The sequence below is a fragment of the Psammomys obesus genome, unplaced genomic scaffold (genome assembly GCF_907164565.1).
Source record: "Psammomys obesus unplaced genomic scaffold, mPsaObe1.curated_primary_1811, whole genome shotgun sequence".
Lineage (NCBI taxonomy): Eukaryota > Metazoa > Chordata > Mammalia > Rodentia > Muridae > Psammomys > Psammomys obesus.
In genome coordinates this window covers 12,818-34,021 of record NW_026595883.1, presented here as the reverse complement: position 1 = coordinate 34,021, position 21,204 = coordinate 12,818, and the positions used below count along the sequence as shown (strand labels likewise).

At 41.4% G+C, this 21,204-nt stretch overlaps 1 protein-coding gene across 1 annotated transcript; it reads left to right on the top strand.

Moving 5' to 3' along the window:
• The first annotated feature begins 323 nt into the window (after positions 1–323).
• LOC129685916 (hepatitis A virus cellular receptor 1 homolog) lies at positions 324–20,493 on the top strand. The gene is made up of 8 exons (XM_055619449.1): positions 324–372; positions 1,974–2,309; positions 6,849–7,007; positions 10,080–10,148; positions 13,088–13,137; positions 15,701–15,812; positions 17,174–17,210; positions 20,391–20,493. The coding sequence occupies exons 1-8, from the start codon at positions 324–326 to the stop codon at positions 20,491–20,493; spliced, it is 915 nt and encodes a 304-aa protein (XP_055475424.1).
• Positions 20,494–21,204: the final 711 nt, after the last annotated feature.

Here is a 21,204-nt window from a genome sequence, read left to right as displayed (position 1 = left end):
AGTAATTAAGAAGCAAAATCTGAAATCTAGAAGTTAGAATCTGAAGACACGTAACATCCTTCATAAATGAGCTTAAAAGTAGCTGCCATATGGGTTCCATGAGGATTTAAATAGCTTAGCTAGCTCTTACTTCAGAGCAGATTCTCCATAAAGCTGAGCAAACATTAGTGCTGTTTTACCTAGGAGGATATCTAGGCATGGAAGTGTTCTGTGAATGGAAGGTTTGGATCTGTACCCAGTGTTTTTCGAGACCTGCTCAGTTATGATGTACTGAGAGCCACAGTTAACCCGAGTGTCTTGTCACTGTCCTTCAGGTCAACGTCATGATGCATCCTCAACTCTTCATTTCAGGCCTCATGCTCCTTCTTCCAGGTAAGTGAGTAGATGATCTGGGCATGCTGCGGAGGCAGAGGAGATGACAATCCTTGAGATTTTTGATTATGGGCTATGTAGTGAGCAGAGAACCATGATAGATTGTAGCTCCAAAGAAACTTGTGTGACCTGTATGAACTTCAAAACAGATAGCTAAATAAACATGACCCACAGGAACATGTGAGGCAGAAGGTGAAACGTGTGCATACATGCGATGGACGAGCAAGGATGAGTACACGTGCCTGCATGTGTTGGAAAAGTATGGGTGAGAATACATGCATGTATGTGACAGACGAGTAATGATGGTTGTAGGTGCGTGCATGTGATAGTCAGAGGTTAATCAGAAATCAGAAACAGTGCTTTCCAAGCATGGCGGCTGGTCAGAGTCAGCCTTCACTACAGCTCTTTGCGCCTTTTTGTTTATTTAAACCATTGTCAATTGTGTAACTTAAAAACATTCTAACTAAAAACATTCCTTTAAAAGGGCAAAAGAACGAGTAACAGTTGTCTTTGGGACAGGCTCTAAGTCAGTTGAGCCTGGCCTCAGACTCCATAGGTAGCTGAGAATCACCTCAAATTTTTGATCCTCCTGTCTCTACCTCCCGGAAGCTGAGATCATTGATGAGAAATGAAATACAGTTCTATGACTTAATTAAAATATCATGTATTTTATTTGTGATACTAAACAAGGTATTTGGCAAAACCGTTTATGTGTTTCCCAGTAAGAAATATATTTATTTAATCCAACAAGAAACATGTTTTTTCAGATTATGTGTCAAACTCAGAGCCAAGGCCTGCATATACGCGATTAGTTAGTGAATCTCACACTTCATTGCTTTGTTCTTTTGTTCTTATTTGTTTGTTTCCTGCTCAGGGGATTCAGCACAGGTCCTGGCATAGGCTAGCCAAGTGTTGTATCACTGAGCTACATCCTCAGCCCTCAGAGTTCCTTTAAGGTCATCATGGAAGGTATTGGTATTAGGATTTTTATTCTATCATTTCCATAAGAATTATGTTTAATTACTTCAGTTTTTAAAATTGCATCATTCTGTGTCAACTTTCCAAGTGGGTCTTCCTCAAATTCTGGAATGTCACCAACTATAAGAAGGGATCTCTGCTTAGTGGGTTTTTGTTTACTTGTTTTGTGGGAGTTTGAAGCCAGCTTGTTTTATGCAGCCAGCTGCAGGCCAGTCAAGGCTACAAAGTGAGACCCTGGCTCAAAACACCAAGTAATAACAACAAAAATTAAGTTGTAATTCCCTGTACCCTTCAACCCACACACACACACACCAGTGCACATACACTCCATACACAACACATACACACATACACATACACACATACACATACACACACACACACACACACACACACACACACACACACACACACACACACACAAATACCCTAAAGAAAAACACCAATAATAAGGAGAGGCTGGAGCTGTGTAGCACTTACCTCTCTTTCATAATACGATAAGTTCAATTCCACTTGAGTCCCATCCCCCTTTAATTTTTCTGAAAAGAAACAAAAACAAAATTTTAGGAAAATGTTCAGTAATAATTCTTCATCTCTCCCCTTCTCCCTTTTTGAAATCACAGGTGCTGTGGATTCTTACAGACTAGTGAAGGGGCTGGTGGGTCACCCTGTCACACTTCCATGTAATTACTCCTATCGTGGGGTCACAACCACCTGTTGGGGCACAGGGGAATGCCCATCTTCTCAGTGTGCAAACACGCTTATCTGGACTGATGGATATCAAGTCACTTATCGGAGCAGCCCCCGATACCAGCTAAAGGGGAATATTTCAGAAAGAAATGTATCCTTGACAATAGAGGACGCTGTTCAGAGTGACAGTGGTCTGTACTGTTGTCGAGTGGAGATACCTGGATGGTTCAACGATCTGAAATTCACCTTTTCATTGGAAGTTACACCAGGTAAGCTTTCTTTTTTTTATTTCTTGCAAGTGAATGGAGTTCAGTTTGCTAATAATTTGGTCTTTTCCTTTAACAGAAGGGCTTTGAACATGTTGGACATTAAACACTTGCTTTTGATTTTTTAAAAAAGAAGGTAATCTCATGTCCTGAGAATACAGACATATGCTACCAAACCCTTAGATATTCTCTTTTGAGTAGCAGAACAACCTTATTTGATTGGATGAGGTCCTAAAATCGACGACATTAATACAAAACCATTAGCTAAGTCAGCATCCATGTCCCAACTGTACTTGGGACAGTCTTGTTTGTTCATGAAACTGCACTCACCTTCCATTTGGTCATCCCTCAGTGTAATGACAGATGAGCAACAGTGGAGAGTCTGTAATAGACTCTGATATACACTTCCCTCCAGTGAACTTTATTAGAATGAAGATACTCAATCAGAGGCCATGATTAGACCTCGAGTTGGGAGGGAGAACATTAGACAGAAACAACACAATATATGAAGTTCATATCTTGATGGGGGTGTGAAGAGGTTTCCAGGGGATGTGGGCTTCTCAGTAAACCCTGAGAGAGGGAATAGGGGGAAAAATAGAGGGAGGGTAGGACCTTGAAGGAGAGAAAAGAGGGGGCTACCATCAGGATTAAAGTAGATATAAATAAACAAACAAATAAATAAATAAGCGTGCTTATAGGCCATTCAAACCACCAAACCACACCAAACCAAAAAAACAAAAAACAAAAAAAAACCCAAAAAAACAAAACAAAACAACAACAAAAAAAAACGTGGAGAGGAGCTTCTTTAAGAGCAAGACCATAGCCAGGTACAGCAGTGCATGCCTTTAATCCAAGAACTCAGGAAGGCAGAAGTAGGCAGATTTCTGTGAGTTCAAGAACAACCTGGTCTACAAAGCAAGTCCAGGAAAGCCCAGGCTACACAGAGAAACCCTGTCTTGGAAAAAAAATAAAGGAAGAAGGAATACTTTTTTTTTCCCTCCTACATTTGACCCCCTGAGCCTTCTCACGGGATGATGGAAGCTTTCTTTATTAACTTGAGCTATGCAGTCTTCCTGAGTCACTATGGTTTAAGGTCAACTTTGGCATCCTTTAAAGCTTACTCTCCACTTACAGGGGAGTGCCGTATGATGACAGGACTCAGGTATGAAGCCTGAGTTCACAGCTCCTCACTAAAGAATCTCATTGAGGAAAACTGAGGATAAACCTCACCAAACCCCACGTTCCACTGAGTCTCTGTTGTTTTTTGCTGCTGCCCTCTCTGAGAGAGTTTAACTGCTTGAACTCATTTTATTTTTTACAGAGAGAGAGAGAATGTGTGTGAGAGAGAGATAAGAAGGAATAGAGAGTGGTAGCTGCCATGACTGGAATGGCAGGGCAGGTAGAGGATTCTCTTCAAAGAGCAGCCTTCCAAATGATCTTCTCCTGAGGAGTCTGAGACCCCAGCGCAAAGGGAAAGTTTGATTTTATAACTTTCTCATGATGGAAGTTTGCTATCATGTGATTTAGTTCACCATAACATAAAGGACAGAGCGTGGAGCAGTCAGAAGTTGGTTAGGTCCATAAATCAGGGTCTGCTGTTAGGGCATATAACAGAGATCTTAACTGTGTCTCAAGGAGGAGCAGGGAGGTGTGGCTTGGTCTTTTCCAGCTGTGGGATCTGATCTAAAGGCACAAGCCCATGCTCTTATAGTAAGAAATTCATGAAAACCCCAGATCTGGACTTTCTTTCTTTTTTCCTTCCCTTCCTTCCTTCCTTCCTTCCTTCCTTCCTTCCTTCCTTCCTTCCTTCCTTTCTTTCTTTCTTTTTTCCTTTCTTTCCTTTTTGCTTTCTTTTGAGGCAGGTTTTCTCTGTGTAGCCCTACCTGTTCTGAAAGTTGCTCTGTAGACCAGGCTAGCTTCCAACTGACACAGATCCTCCTGCTTCTGCTTCTCCAGTGCTGGGAATAAAGGTTCGTGTCACTGGTGAGCTTTACATTTTCACTCTTGATTATGGATTTTTTTTTATTTGTTTGTTTGCTTTGACTGAAGAAGTGGGTTCATGAGGACTTCCTGGCTTCTGGTGCTGTTCCTAATCCTAATCTCTTTTTACTAAGGACTCACTTGCACTGACAGTGGAAAGCAATACTAACCTGTCTCTATATTTTTTTCAAAAATTAAATCGTTATTATGTAGTTTCTTAGTTTCTAAACTTTGTATTCATTCATATATTCATTTATTTTTATGTTAAATTTGATTTTTATAACTGTATTATTTTGTGGATATATGTGAGTGATGCCTGTGTGTATGTAAACCATGATGGCTTTGTCAAAGGGCAAACTCAAGGAGTTGGTTTCTCTTTATACCTTTCTGATGAGGCAAACAATGTCTTGCAACACTGTGCCTGGAACGCAATATAGGGAACCCAGGAGAAGTTGGTCACAGAGTGTGCAAAGAAGACGTTGGAGGCATCACTGGGGGAAGAGACAGTAAGGTCCCGAGTGTCATTTCGCAGTTGTGAAATTATATTTCTTACCTAGTTGAAGCTGAATGACTCCATTCTCCATGGGTACACACCCACATGAGAATAAACCCACATTCATGCACACACACATACACACACAGATATAGAGAGAGAGGAAGAGAGAGACAGACACAGACAGAAAGAGAGAAATCTCTAAAAAGAATGCCATAGGGAATGCGTAGAAATTTGTCTAGCATGCCTGAAGGCTTAGGTTCTGTCCTTAGAACTCCAAGTAAGCAATAATAACAAATTAGGAGCTGAAGTTGTAGCTTGGGAATAAACTTGTCTAGTACACATGTTTGCATAAACCTCTGGAGTCAAAATCCCAGCACCAAAAAGGGATAGGCATAGCATCATAATATAAAAATTGTTAATTTCAGTTAATTAATTGAAGCTTTTAAACAGCTTAGGAATTCATTAACAGGTCTGGGCTTACAAAGCCACAGTTTAACTACTTGGTGAGTGCGCAGTTATTTGGCCTCTGTTTCTTTCTTTAACAACCAAGTCACATTTTCTCATGATTTAAACACACTGAGCTTCCTTTTCCAGCTGTCCTGGGGCTCTCATCGGCTCCTCTGTACTTTCCCATCTACCTGGGAGGAAAAAAAGAAAAAACAAAACAAAAAAATACCTCAGAGCAAGAAAGAAAGGGCCCTGAGTTGGTTGCTTCTTTTCTGGGTTTTGTTCTCATAGTGATCTTCTGACTAGATTTTTTTCATGCTTGCCTTTCCTTCCACTAGGACAATGCATGGAGAGGATCTAGACCCCCTGTTAAGAGGAAGTCCATAGGCTGCTCAGTTTCCAAGTGGGTTTCCTAGCAAGGGGTACAGGGGCTGTCTCTGACATGAACTCAGTGGCTGGCTCTTTGATCACTTTCCCCTGGGGGATGCAGCCTTGCCAGGCCACAGAGAAGGAGGATGCAGCCAACTGTGATGAGATCTGATAGGCTAGGGTCAGATAGAAGAGGAGGAGGTCCTCCCTTATCAGGGGACTAGGGAAAGGGCATAGGAGGAGAAGATAGAGGGTGGGTGGAACTGAGAGGAGGCAAGGGAGGGGGGCTGCAGTGAGGCTACAAAGTGAATAAATTGTAATAAATAAATACAATAAATACAAGAAAATTAAATTATATGTATATATTATATATATTGTCCAGGGAGGTTTTATACTGTGCTCAAGCTTCTGTTCATGCATTAGACTGGATCCGCCAGCTAGAGCCTAGGGGCAGACCAGGTTATAAGCAGACCCATTTACTAGTGTGAACAGATTTATTGCTGCAAGCCACACCCACTCCTTGCTGTGTTGTGAGTGATGACTTTCAAACTGATTGACATGAGTACTTGCTACTGAACACCTATTTTTAAGTTTCCAAACCAAAAACACTATCTGACCCTTTACAGAAACATAGCCCCATGCGCTACAGAAAAGTATCCTGAGGGCCAGTGCGATGGCTCAGTGAGTATAGGTACTCACTGCTAAACCTGATAATCTGAGTTCAATCCCTTGGCCCACATGGAGGAAGGAGAGAACAGACTCTGAAAAGCTATCCCCTGACATTACACAATCACTCAAACCAATGGATAAATAAATGCATTACATGTAAATGGGATGCTCTTTTCCCACTACTTCCTTACACAAAGTAGAAACAGCAAAGTTTTTTCTCTTTATTTCAAGGTACAATCACACCGGATTAAGGGATTGCACCGTATCCCACATAAGGGAGAGTTTTCAAAGCAATATTTCTTCATTCCCAAGCTCTTACTTTGTATCCAGCACAGTTAATATAGAGGTAGATTACTTACAGGGGACACAAAAAAGAATGGGTGCTTGGCTGACTGCTTCCTTCCAGCACCACTTCACCTTAGTTCCAGGCCTGGAACTCTGCACATTATCATCAATGACAAAGAATAGAATATCAGGAGGAGAGTTTTTGGCTGGGGACAGCCCCTCACTGGTTTCACAGTAGAAGCTCTTGTCTCTTCTTGCTCCACTGATCCTTGTTTCATCTTGATTTTCCAATCCAGAGATTCCCTCAAGTCCTCCAACAAGACCCACAACTACATCAAGACCCACAACTACAACAAGACCCACAATTATTTCAACAAGAACGACACATGGACCAACATCAACCAGAGTCTCTACCTCTACTCCTCCAACACCAGCGCACACACAGACTAAACCAGGTAAACACGTGTGTATCAGGGCCAGGGTCCTTCTTATAGGAGGTGGTAGGACACACAGTGACTGCATCTATACAGGTGAAGGGTTCTGAACTGGTTCCCAAACAACAGCTTGACAGGGTGAATGATTTTCCAATGCTAAGCTGCATTCCCTCTTTGCTGTGCAAGAGCTTGAAGAGGGAGGACATCCAGGACTTTGTCCCAGTCCCAGGGAATTCACTACTAGCTAGACTGAGGTGGATTGTTGCTCTAGGATAGATGATGAGGTCATGGGAATCTGGCCCAGCTGGACATTACTTTCTTATTAAAAAAATAAAATAAGGAATGACTGAGATCTAGAGTCAGGATAGGGACCCTTTGGACCCTTTGATTACATTCTGAAACTGGGCCACCCAGCTAAGGCCATAGTTCAGTGAAGCTAGCATTTAGTGTTTCCTGAGCACCGGGCAGCACGCTGCATGCTTTATGATGCAGTGCTTAATTCTCAGACATTTGTCTGATATAGCTGGGATCTGTCCCTATTTCATAGTGACAGAAACTGACATAGAGTCAGAAAGTTCATGGTGGAAGTTATGAGACAGAAATTCACTGAGACTCTGTCCTTGTTCACTTGAATTGAAAGCTAGTTCTCCTAACTCCAGGGTCAGGCCTCCCATCTTGGGCACAGATGTTTGGAGGGTTTCTTCCACTTTTCCATCTTCACTGGAAAAAACATCGTAACACTCCCGTTTAAACAGGCAGTGGATGCCTTGTAAAGTTTTGCTTTAAGGATCTTTTAATTCATTCATGTAGCATGAAAAGTGTAAAAAAAATATCCTTTATAGAAATAAAAAAAAAAAAAAAACAAAAAAACTCAGGGGCTGGAGAGATGACTCTGAGGTTAAGAGCACTGGCTGCTCTTCCAGAGGTCCTGAGTTCAATTCTCAGCAACCACATGGTGGCTCACAACCATCCATAATGAGATATAGTGCCCTCTTCAGGTGTGCAGGCATACATACAGACAGAACATTGTATACATAATAAATAATTTTTTTTAAAAAAGAAAAGAAATTAAAAAACACATCAAATTTGAATGCATTAGGAAAGGATTTATCATAGTTATCATAGTCATGATTTTGATTGAGTCCATGTAGTTCCTGTTTCAAATTGCCTACAAGTAAGAGTTTAGATTTGCTATTAATGGGTAATAACTTGACTTAAGGTTGGGGAATAGCTTGTAATCCTGAAGGCAAGTTCAGGTTCAACCTTTCTACATCTCAGAGTGAAAAGACAGCTGTTAGAGAGCTTCTCAAAGCAGAAGCCACACAGCTCTTTTTGAGTAATCTGATAGTAGGTATTGATTATGCTGAGCTCTCATTGGCCTGCAGGTACATTCAAGCAGCAGACTCCTGAAGGACTGGACCACAGGCCAAGTTTGCAAAGGACTCTAGGTTATAACGGGTTTTAGGGCAGATGGTTTGTGAGAAAATCCGCTTTGTTCAAAGCAGCTGCACAACCTATAAAACTGAGGATGTTTTACAGCAATGTGAGGATCCCTCAGCATTGACAGAACACTTCAATACTTAGTGTTTGGTGCTTAAGAGGGTGGGCTCATGGGCTGAGTTTGGAGAACATACATAAGTTCCTGGCTTCATTAAAAACAGGGTTAGAAGAGGAATGTTGGTTCATGTGTCCATATGGCCACTTCAGGGTTGGTATTGGTGGAATCTTATTTTTCTATTGTTAGTTTCCTAAAGATTGCTGTTGAGGATTGAAGGGTCCAGCCAAGAGAGAAGGCAAATACTCTGGTGACTCTAAGAAAAGAACACAGATCTTCACACCCACTTCTTGTGCTCTTCCTAGCTATCCTAAATTCTATTCATGGAATATAGAATGTGAGATTGTAAGGACTATGGAGAAAAGTGACCCGGGCTGGGGGAAATGAGTTAAGCTCATTATGTCTTTTACCAAGAACAAAATGGGTATATAACATTTGTGTCATCTTATTTTTAATTGAGAAGGACAATCATATCCTCTTCCATGTTTGAGTGTGAGGGTAAAACAGGACAGAGGTGCAGAGAGGGAGGGTTTTGTTCAGATGGAAGGATCAGTGGGAATGAGGCAGGGGATCCAGAAAGGCCACTGAGGGGATATGAGGAAGCTCAGGTTTAGGAATTCCAGTCTGGCCACCAGCAACTTACTCTAAAAGCCTTTGTTGTTCTGAGAAGGGAGGCATTTATAGGACTCAGAGAGAGGGAAGCTGCTCAGCTCTTCATGTGAAGTGACCTATTCATGGGGAACATGTAGGGACTCCAGGAGGAGGAAGGGAAACATGGGCTGCACTAGAGAGTTCCATGTGGAAGCCTTTGGTGAGAAGTGGATGATGAGTCAGATAACAGGAAATCACTCTTGGTAAAGGAATTAGTGGAAAGACCTTGTCTCAGGCAGTCACTCACTCAGTCAACCAACCTAGAGCAAGTAAATTCTAAATAGAGAGGGAGAAAGGAAAATTCCACAAGGTAAGGCAGGCTGCATCATTCTTCAGAATGATACTGTTATCTTGACAAGAACTCAGAGATAAAATAGTGACTCTATTCCACATTTTTCAGTGAGCCCATCTCCCTGAAAAGAAGTGTGAATAATCTTGACCTTGAATAAGGCCCTGTAGTGAAGAGGGTAGTGAGAAACTTCCAGGAACTTTTTCCAGAAAGTGAAATGCCCCTTGTCTTAATAAATCGTGATCCTTTGTGAACATCCCATTCTCCATGTGTTACTATCAACTGTATGTTCCAGAAGCGTTCAGGAGTCTAGAATGCAAAGTGTGAAACAGTTTAGAATCCAATAAAATTGTCCAGAATATTACAACACAGACCTCATGTACTCAGGATAGTGAAACAATTACAGACAGTGGCCATCTTGGATAAGAGGAGTCAGCAGATGCAGAAGTGGAAAGGAGAGAGACATTCCTGTATAGGAAGGTTGGGGGAGGCAGTGTGAAATGGAGATGGTACATTTTGGGTTAAGTGTTTCCATTTTCCTTGGTGGCAGCCAACTGTCTTCATAGCTGAAACAGTTCTTGCATTGTTCTCATTCCAGAAACCACTACATTTTGTCCATATGAGACAACAGCTAAGGTGACAGAAATCCCATTCTATAACACTACAGGTAACTATATTTATCCTTCTGATTCCCTTGGAAAGTTCATATCTTGATAAAGCTGGTGTTGAAGAGCCCACACTCTCTGCCACAAGACATATCTAACATTGTAAGGGGTGGCAAAGACAGAGGCACATTTCATGCTACTTTCCACAGCAGCCTGCAAGGGTCCCTTCCTCATTGCGGACCAACATTCGGGCCAAACGAGGTTGTGAGGTTTTTTTTTTGTGTGTTTGTTTGTTTGTTTTTGTTTTTGTTTTTTTTTTTTTTTTTTGAGGAAAACAATGTCAGGGAGAGTAAACGTAATGGAGAGTTGCTTGTTTATCAGTAGATACTTAATACAGATCCTAAGCACAGGGGTCAATATGAAGAGAGATGTTTAAGAAAGAAATAGGACACACTGAGGCATGCTTGTCTCCCTATTAATTCCTTTGCTAATGTTTAATCCACAGTACAGTTGACTAAGAGCTGGAGGTATCTGAAAGGTGATTAGGTTATGAGTAAGACGTTGATGCATGCTGTTAGATCCTTTATGAGAGGTCTGATGGGGCTGACTTGCATTTTCCTTCCCTTTGGGACACACAAAAAGTACCATCTAAGAACAAAGGAGCATTCACCAGTTATCCAGTTAGTTTGTGTCTAGATCTGGGACTCCCAGTCTTTAGAACTGTGATCAGTGCATTTCTTTCTCTCTGTCTTTTCAAAAGATTTATTTATTTATTATATATACAGTTTTCTGCCTGTATGTAGATCTCCATCCCAAAAGAAGGCACCGGATTTCATCATAGATGGTTATGAACCACCATGTGGTTCCTGGGAATAGAACTCAAGACCTTTGGAAGAAAAGCCAGTGCTCTTAACCTCCGGCCCTTCTCTCCACTTTACCCATGCATATGTTTTGTTGTTAATTTACGCACTCTGTGCTATCTTGTTATAGCAACCAGAATGGCCTAAGGGGGGTTGAGAATACCAACAGCAGCAAGGAAGATACTTGCAGCCATGAAACTCTAACCTTCACTCACTCTGAACATTGGGTCTTACTGTCCATATTCAGGGAGTACACTATACTACCTCCTGTCTTTAACCTAGAGAGGTGTCATGTCTTCACTTGCTCAGCTAAAGTGATGCTGAACTCTGCCATTTTTCCTAGCTAGCTCTAAGGCAACAATAGTGTTAAGTTTTGAGAATGCTACATGCTAACCTTTGTGTTTCAGAGCTGGCTAATTGTTTGCTTGAGTTCTATCCAAACAAGGTCAGGTCTTGAAGGACTCTGCATGTGCATATGTGTGACTCAGTATTTTTAGTTGCTGCTTAACTGTGGCCTCCTCATCCCATGTGGCCTACCGTTACCCAGGCCTTCCTGTATACCGGTTAGTTTAAAGTCACATGCAATGAACTCACAGAGTTCAGAGGCTTAGAAAACGGTGATGGTGACCTTGGCTTTTGAAAGGGAAATTCTTAGAGTTTCCAGGCAGAACAAAATGAAAATAGTTAAAAACAACAATAACATCAAAACCCCAAAACAACCCAACACAAAACAAAACAACAACAACAAAACTCCCCAAATGCAGAAGGAGCAGTTGTCTGCCTCTGTTCCCTGGTGAGAGGAAGAAGGAAGTGAGGAACTGGGGAGGAGAAACAATCTGTGTAATGCCATGACATCTAATCCTGTTCAGAGAAGCACTTTCCAGAGTGGAGTAGACAATGGAGAAGCTGTGTCACTAGTATTGTTGAGACAATTGGGATTTTGGTTTGTAACTTGAGGTTCCTGGGCTAATTCCTTACTGAGCCCATGTCTACCTTCTGTTGCTGACCATTTTGCAAAAGCAAGAAAAATAGGGACAAGGGTAATTACATGGCCCCTCAATCACCTGTCTTTGATAGCTGTGCCTGCTAGGAATCTTACACACCATCTCATTGTATTATTTCATGGCAACTTATATCACTTCTTGACTGGGGAAACTATAATTCTTGGGAGACAGACACCTTTTAATTTATCTACCAATACTGGGCTCATTTCTTTTGACAAGTTGCTGAGTGTTTATCATTGGATAAAGGGTGTGATATTTCTAAAGCGAATTCCATAGTATTCATCCTCCTCCTCCTCCTCACTGCTTCTTCATCACATCACAATAGTAACATCACAAATGTTTTCAGCACAGTGTTGAATGCTCAAGCATGCATTCCTAAGTGCTCAGATCCAGGACCTGCAGTATGAAAGTCACTTTGCTAATGAACATGATCAGCACTGAATTTAAATTCTGTCAGATTCAACTTCACCTTACTGAGTCACTTACTCTTATTCCTGGAAGGTCTTACTTAAGGGCCTAAGTCACAATCAGAACCTAGACTGTAGCTGTTGCCTCGAGATTTAGTCACTGCCTTTGGCTTGTTGGAAGGGCTCTCACACTGAGTAAAATGTAAACGCAGTAACATGGGAATTGAGGAGGGTCAAGTTGTCCAACTGTATTCATGCTGGGCAATGTTAGCTTTTACAGTACAAGGGTCTTCCATTGACCTGTAGTGTTTTCACTTATTGTGTGGGCACTGTGTGTATGGGTTGCCTACAGAGTTGTCTGTCATTTGATAAAATTAGAAATATATACTCATTTGCTCCTGCATCTGGAAATGTAATTAAGGGAATTCTTAGTAGGATTTTATAACTCCTATATATGCCAGATACTCAGCAGGAAGAGGATTCTGTGTGTCATTCAGATACATAGAAACAATGAAAACAATATATTCCTTGTTATTAAATAGATATTTCAAAAATGCTTTGAATATCTAAAAGTTCAAAACTTTGGGCCCAGAGACTCTCCTGCTATGTTAAATCCTGACTGCTACAAGGTATTAGACCCACTGGCCTTATGGGTAATATTTACAGATATAGTAAAAAAAGAAACCTCACAATCTTGTATTGATAACTAATTTTCCTTCTTGTTGAACAGATTGGAATATCACTGTGACATCCTCAGAGGACTCTTGGAATAATTACACTGTAAGCATATTTCTCCCTAAATTAGTAACCATGTTCACTTGTAAATCTTTTGGGAAACAATTTGTATTTAAAGATTTTGTCTGTAAAATTAGTTTACAGGCATTTGAGTCAAAAAAAAGAAGAAAAGGAAAAGAGTCAGATACAGTGGTATATTCCTTATTCATTGAACTCAGGAAGTTAATACTAGACCAGAAGTTGGAGGCCAGCCTCCAAATAGACACTTGGGCTACATTGTGAGATCTTGCCTCAAATACTGTGTATAAACAAATTCATAAATATATAAAAGTAAAGAAATTAAAATGAAGAACTTGATGCTTATAAAGGATGTTTGAATTCAAGAAGTTCATTTAGGAACCCCTAATATTGTTTTCCTACCCAATGATCTGTAGAGCCCATTGGTGATTTTTTTCCACAAACAAACCTACACATAAGGTATTAAGGTCTTAGACATTCTTATTTTTGCATGATTTTTCCTAGACTTTCTCTGTGCCAAACTTGAGAAAAACTAAGGCAGTCCAGTCGCAGGATTCTTTCCAGAGTTCTACCTCTATGAAGAGTGGAAATAGGATTATCAAAAAAGTTTTTCCTCTTGACTATAGGAAGAAACAAGATTTGTTTTAGTATGTTTAAGTAGCACAGGAGAAATGGGGGCTGAGGTAAGAGAAAAGCCGTCTACTGATTAGCAAGGATTATTTGATTATTGAAAGCAGCAGAGTCCTTGCTGGCATGTGCAAGGCTCTTGGGTGTGAACTGCCAAAAACCACCCAATGAAAACAACAGCAACAGGAAACATTCAAGCCAAAGTGGAGATATCTATATAAGGACAAATGGCCTTATGCCTTATCTATTGACAGTCAAAACAAAACACATAAATGCAGATAGTAAGTTTCTTTTGTTTGTTTTTTGAGACAGAGACTAATTAGTCTAAGTGACCTCAAACTCGATGCATAGCTGAGGATAACCCTGAACTCCTGATCCTGGTGCCTCTATCTCGCAAGTGCTGAAATTATAGGTGTGGATCCCACCATAACAGCCCCTTCCTTTGAGACATCATCTCATTTCATAACTCAGGCTGTCCTAGAACACCCAATCTCTCTGTCTCAGCCTACTGAGGACTGGGGTTATAGGCCTGTGTCACCTTGCGCAGTCTGATACTAAGAAAAGTAATGACTTATTTGACATTAGCAACCAGTGGCCTGGTATATATGGGAAGAACCTGTGTATACTAGTTAAATATCAGAAATCATTATGCACATGTTGCTAAGGGACCAGCTTATGGTTGTATATAAAGCAAATGAGCACAGCATATGGAGATTGTTCTTGCCCCCAGTCACCTGTCAAACAGTCCTGGTAAGCAACAAGGGGGAATAGTGTAGAGTTAAGTTAAAAGAAGTCTCAAGAAGAATCTTGATTCTGAATATGTCAAACTGTCTCTAGGTGCACTGAAAGCTTGCACAGCAGCACTCAGTACTGTTTTCAGATGTTTACTTGTTTTTGTATTTGAGACAGAATCCCATGTACTTCAAGCTGGCTTTGAAATTACTATGTACCTGGGAAGGGTCTCGAGCTCTCAGTCCCCTTACTTCCACTTCTTAGCTTATGAGATTAAGGTGTGCACCCCATGCCTAGCAACAGCAGCACACGTCAACTTTCTGGATGCTATCTCATGAAAAGACTGAACAAAATTTGGGAAGATGAACGAGAAAGGATAGGTATTGTGGCCATCCATAATCAGGAAAATGTTGTGAAGTAGATGTTCACATGGGCATGGTGGACAGCCCTGTCATCCAAACACTCAAGAGGTGGAGGCAGGTGGAGCAGAGGTTCAACATTATTGTCAACTAGTGAGTTCCAGGTCAGCCTAGGATAGAGAAGACCCTGTCAGAATACCGAACAAATAATGGATTTTCCTCTATATCTTCACAGTGTTTGCCAAGGAGTACTTGGGAGTACCTTACCTACTGAACCTGCTGTTTGTAGCTGTAGAGACAGAGCTCACAAAGCTGAGCTAACCTGTCCATGGTCTCACTGACTGAGCACAGGAGCTGGGCTTGTGATCCAGAGCTGAGGCTCAGACATGGGCAAAGACCTGACCTCATGCTCCACTTCCTGCAGTTAGAGCATCTCCTGGCCTCTGCTTAAGAGTAGTAGGTTAGTGCTGAGCTATGACAGGGACTAAGCTGAGGCCCAGCCTGTCTCATGCTTAGTCCATCTGTGGTAATCCCTGGTCACCCGCAGCAGGACACCAGGGTGGAGTCTGCTTCTGTGTGATCATGGGGTATTAATCAGGCTGTATCTGTGAGCATAGTCTGCTCATAGATTTTTATTTTTCAGAAAGTTATTTATTAGAATTTCATCATTTCTACTTTTCTTCTGCTCCAAACCCTTTCATATGTCCCCTCACTTTCTCTCTAATCTATGCTATGTAGTTCTTCATATTCCCCACAGTCCACAGGCCGGGATAGGGTCTATCATGTTTTCTGTTCCTCTCCCTTGGTGCCCCTTTAGTTTATTTACTGCTGTTTATTCATTACTACTGTTGTTTTATTTATTGTTTCTTTAGGGAGCCATCCCTACACGGAAGCCGAGGATGAACATGACTAAGGGCTTCTATGTTGGCATCTCCATTGCTGCCCTAGTGCTGCTGCTGCTTCTGAGCACCATGGTTATCACCAGTAAGTGACTTCACGACTGTCTCCAAGGAAGGAGAGCCAGGGTTCTCAGTCCCTCCAACAGCCTTTAAGCAAGTGCACATGATTTCCATATCCATGCCCCAAGGGTTGCGTTAGAACCTACAAAGCACCGCAGGCAACTTCTGCTACTGGTGAGAGCTCCGTGATCTTAAACCATTGTTACTATATCTCCAAAGAAGTTGTTCTGTAAAACCAGAGAGTTTATATACTAGTCAAGTTTTTTAGATAACCCCACAATTTTTTTTTAGTGCTTTTGTTTTGCTTTGCTTTTTGTTTTAATGCAACTTGATCTCATGTAGTCCAGGTTGGCACTGAACCTGCGAGTTAGCTGAGGATGACTTGCAAGTGTTGGTTGGGCACCCAAGAACCAGATGAGTACTAGACAACACTGTTGTTTCTTAAGCTCATCCTTTGTCTTTCAGTAAATGCCATCAAAAGGGAAACATTATTAACATCCTCTTTAAAAGAAATTAAATACTATGACAGAAGAGATTTTGTAGAGGCTTGAGACTTTAAGGCCTATGATAAGTTCTCTCCTCTACTACCCTTGGGATCTAGTTTGTTGTCCATAATGATACTGTCAAAAAATTTGGAACATATTTAGTAGAAGAGGAAGTGTCAAAGTTGGTGGGAAAGTTAGCTGAGTAACACTGGTAGACTATTGGAAGGTGGCACTCAAGCCTGCACAGCCCTCTCCAGGAGGGTTTGTGCAATTGCAGGAAGTTCTCTTGGCTGTGTAGCTCATTCTCTGTGTAGGAACATCAGCCAATGACACTTCAAGTCACCGCCCTTGAGCTCTGTATTGACCTGATTCACAGAACAAGGCAGAAAAAGGGAATCAAGAATAAGCCTGTCAGATTTCAAGATTTTTCCTCTAATTATTTAAAACATGTTCATCCAAAATGACTATTTAAGGTGGTTCTACTGTCATGTGCCTATAATCTTAGCATCCTACAAGTCTGTAGCATCCTGGGATACCTACCAGATTGTGTCTAATAGGGAGAAGTACTTAGAACTCGAGTAAATGCCAGTGTGGTTTATTCTCCCCTCAAGGACTTGTTCTCTAGCAGCCCATTAGAGAAATCTAGACTTGTTTGTTTCTTTCTCTGAACAATAGTCTACTGGTATCACTCTAGTGAATTAGGCTAGGTGGGTGAATGTACCAAACAATGATTAAGAAGATCCTCCGTATGGTACAAGAAGACATTACCCAAAGCTACCAGGGGGTTGTTCAATTAAAAACAGAAACAATATCCTTGATTAGAAGAAAATATCATGAGTGTTTCTGATGACATGTTCAATTCTCCTTTCAACTTCTCTTGCCATCTTCCACCCCAATTTAGGGCACGTGCTTATGAAAAAGAAGTCAGGGTGTCTAAGGTAAGCTGCTATGGGTTGTGCCTTTTTGTACTATCAGTTGAGATTTTTGCTCTGTGTCTCCTTTGCCAGTAAATCATTCTTTCCTGATTGATTTAATGATTGTTTAGATGATTTGAGACAGGGTTTCACTATTTGGCTCAGACTGGCCTGGAATTTTCTATGTAGCCTAGGCCAGGCTAGAAATCACAATCCTCCTGTCTCACCTCTTTAGTTCTAAAATTACAGCTGTGTTTCACAATGCTCAGCTCCTATTCTGCACCTTCAATCTCAAAATGTAGTTTAATGAGACCCTTCCTTAATATCCTCACTTCTCAGAGATATTTTCTGCATTTTGTATTTATCTACATTTATTGAGGGACAGGAACAGAAGATATCTCAACATCAGAAACAGAATTCTAATCTCTTAGAGGCAGATGCTGCATTGTGAGTTTTGCTTCATGGAGCTGATATTGAATGAGTTGCTTTGACACACTCTTGTTTCATTCAGTGTTTTCTTTCTTTGAGTACTTAGTCTACCAAAAACTGATAAAGAGCAATGAGCTATTTGACAGGCCCTTTCAGGCAAGTAAGATGGGGGTGACAGGTTCTAGTGGTGGGCTGTGTGAGGGAGCCCCAAAAGTGCAGGAGATTTAGAGGGAGGTAATTCCTGAGGTGGCAGGGAGTGTGGTATGGCCAGTGTCTCCACAGCTGCTCTCCGGTCTCCTTCCCTCACCACACTAGTGTCTGCCTTCTAGTGAAGAGCCTAGAGTGCAGGCCCTTCAGTCTGTTCAGGAAGCTCTCTTAGTCTCTCCAGTGGAAGTCCCCTGTACCTCCTCTGTGCCATCTGGTTATCAGCCTTGGTCTGAAGCCATCTTGTCTTCCTCATTTCATTACATATTGACTGTACCAAGAACCATTTCTTGCAGTCAAAATTCATGTCCTTCAGGCTGCCATCCATAGGTTTACCTGTGTCAATGGTAATCACAAGAGTTGTCCATAGACCGTGTCCTGAACAGTGACAGCCCATCATAAGGGCTTCACACAGTTAGTTCTTACTGAGTTGCAGTCACAGCTTTCCCTTCACAGTAATAAATCTATAAGGTAGGAACTACTGTTACTCTCAACCTACACTTTAGAAATCAGGCTCATAAACACGAAGGAGCACCCGAGGTCACACTACACCTTCTTCAAGCTCAGGAACCCACACATATAAATCCAGCTGCTAAATGAAATATAATAGAAATGGAACTACCTGCTTCTGAAAGTGGAAACAGAGTATTTCTTGTAGTTGGAAGAACATAGAATCATTTTAGTCTTTATTTTTGTCCCTTTATTGGTAAGTTATTTCTTTTTAAGGTTTAAGAAATGTGAGAGAGAAAATAGGTGTAGGAATAGGTAGAGGTGTGGACACGGACAGTACAGGGACAAGGCCCTGGAGAGGACAGGCATGAGCTGTCCTTGTACACATGTGTGGGGGGAGGGAGCGTCCTTCTCTATCACTCACTTTGTCCCCTGAGACAGAGTCTTCCTTGGACCTGCAGCTCACAGTTTGCTTTCTCTGGCAGTAGAAAGACCCAGGGATCCTCTCGTCTCCACCTTCCCAGAGTAGGGTCCAGGCTGCAGGAGATATTTCAACGGTTACCATTAAGGGGCTGTCATCTGACAACTTTGCATATCAGAGAAAACACACCTAGGAAAAGAGGGGGACAAGGTGGCACACACCTGTTATCTCAGCACTCCATAAGCTAAGGGACCTAAGGTTAAGCCAGCCCAGACTTCTAGAAACACTGTGTCTCAAAATAAATAAACCCAGGTGTGGTGGCTCACACTTTTAATTCCATCTCTCAGGAGGATGAAGCAAGAGGATCTCTGTGACTTTGAGGCCAACCAGTTCTCTATAGGGAGTTACAGGATAGCCAGGGCAACAAAACCAGATGAGTGAATAAACAAATACAATAAAATATGAGTAAATAAAAAGCAAGAAAGAAAACCAGGAAACCAAACTAAGCACTACTTGACACCTTCTGGTGCTTCCTGGTGACTTCTGTCAGTTTCGTCATACTGTGTCCTCTGAGTGTCTTGATCCTACACTGTTTCCCTACATGTGTCCCAGGCAGAGTGACACTTGCTCCCTCTTCTTCATCACTCTCAGCACAGGCAAGTTCTTTATGTGGCTGACTAGAGACTTCATTTTGGTTCTAGGTTTTAGAAGTAGATGGACAACTGTGTACAAGTGACAGAACTCTGCTATGTCCCACCATCACTCATGAGTTAAAGTTAGTCTATTTTCTTCTCTGATTTGCTCTTCCATGAGTTCTAGGAAGCTCAAATACCAGTCCACCATGGCTACCCTGATTAAAGGGGCACAGAATGAGCTCATCAAATGCAGCCCTTCCCATAGCTGTTGGGATGGGCCAGCCATAAACACCAGCAGTCCTTTCCCCAAATTAATTCCTTTCAGTTCCATGACTGATAAATTTGTGCTGCGGTATATTCAAACGAGTGTCATAGAAGTAATCTTTGAAATTATGGCACACACACCAGCCCCTGTGAAAGGCACTGTATTGTTGTTTTCAATGCTTTTCTACTCTATACTTGAAAATGTATATTCATTTTCAGAGAATGTAAGATCCTGTGCAAGTTTCAAAACCAATTCTTTAGAAAAAAAATCAACCTTGTATTGTTTTGCACATGATGTGTGTGGTGGTGGGTGATGTGTCATGGCACCTGTGGAGGTCAGAGGGCAACATGGTAGAGCTGGTTCTTTCCTTCTACATTTCCATAGGTTCCAGGGATATCACTCAGGTCACCAGGCACTCCTAACCCTTACTGAAGTGTCACAGTCCAATGTCAATCAGTTCTTAGTCCAGTTTCAGAATGCATATCTTGATGAGGTACCTCGGTTTGATGTTAGAATCTGTCTTTTTAGACCTTCCACGTTTGTGTTCTATTACATAAGTAATATGAAAGATGCAAATATGAAATTTTAAAAAATAATTCTTATTCAGTCTGATGCCTATTAAACAAATTTTTCTATGACTTAATACCAAGGCCCTGTGTGGTGCTCTTCGCTGTTACAGTTTTTGTGCATGGGGCTCCTGGAGTCCTGAGTATGCGTCATCATGAAAGTTCTTCTCAGACCTGCAAGGTGCCCTCTTGTTCTTTCAACACCTCTCTCTCTCTCTCTCTCTCTCTTTGCAGTGTGGTAGCCTTCCACGCCTCTACGACTGGAGCCTCACAAAACACAGTGGTCATGTATCCCAGAGCTAAAGACAATATCTATATTATTGAAGACAGTCCGTGAGCTGCTAAATGGATCACAGTGGCCCTCTGAGGGGCCTTCTGCCTGAAATTACAGAAAGTGCAACTGATATCACAGAGACAAACACCCTTTCCAGCCCCGGGACTACTTTCTATGTTGGTTTTTCCAGATGCAGTAGAGAGGGTGACCCTGAGCTGGCTATAGTCAAACTCACGGTTAACATCACCCTAACTCTCATATCAACACTGCCTCCATGTCTCCACTCCCTGTAACACAACCTCTCAAACATGAAAATGTTAGAGTTTAGTGTTTCCTTAGTCAACGTAGTCATTGGTAACACAGGAAAAAGACTTCTGTCTTGGTTGTTACAACCATTAACAAAAGAGAATAGGAATTAAAAGTAAAAAAATAAAATAAAATAAAAAGTGAAGATTGGTGAGAAGGGGCATCCTGAATTTAGAAATACTTCATGGTCATGTTTTATCTACTGTGTTGTAATTTGAAATGTCACTTTCTCTATCTTTCCCAAGGAGTAAAACCTTTGGAACATAGAGATTTTAATTTCTCTCATAAAGATAAATAGAAGGGACTCTAGCACCACCACTATAGGTGGCCATGCTTTCTCAAAGCTCTGACACATTATAATATGTGTTATATATGTGTTATAATATGACACATTATTATGTGGTTGATAATAGGATAAGGATCAGTGTTCCATATCAGGAGAAGTCACCATGGTGATTATGGAACAGG

Coding starts and splice junctions, on each gene's coding strand:
- LOC129685916 (XM_055619449.1), top strand. CDS start 324: ATGATGCATCCTCAACTCTTCATTTCAGGCCTCATGCTCCTTCTTCCA. Junction 2,310..6,848: donor TTCATTGGAAGTTACACCAG/GTAAGCTTTCTT, acceptor TTTCCAATCCAG/AGATTCCCTCAAGTCCTCCA. Junction 7,008..10,079: donor GCACACACAGACTAAACCAG/GTAAACACGTGT, acceptor TTCTCATTCCAG/AAACCACTACATTTTGTCCA.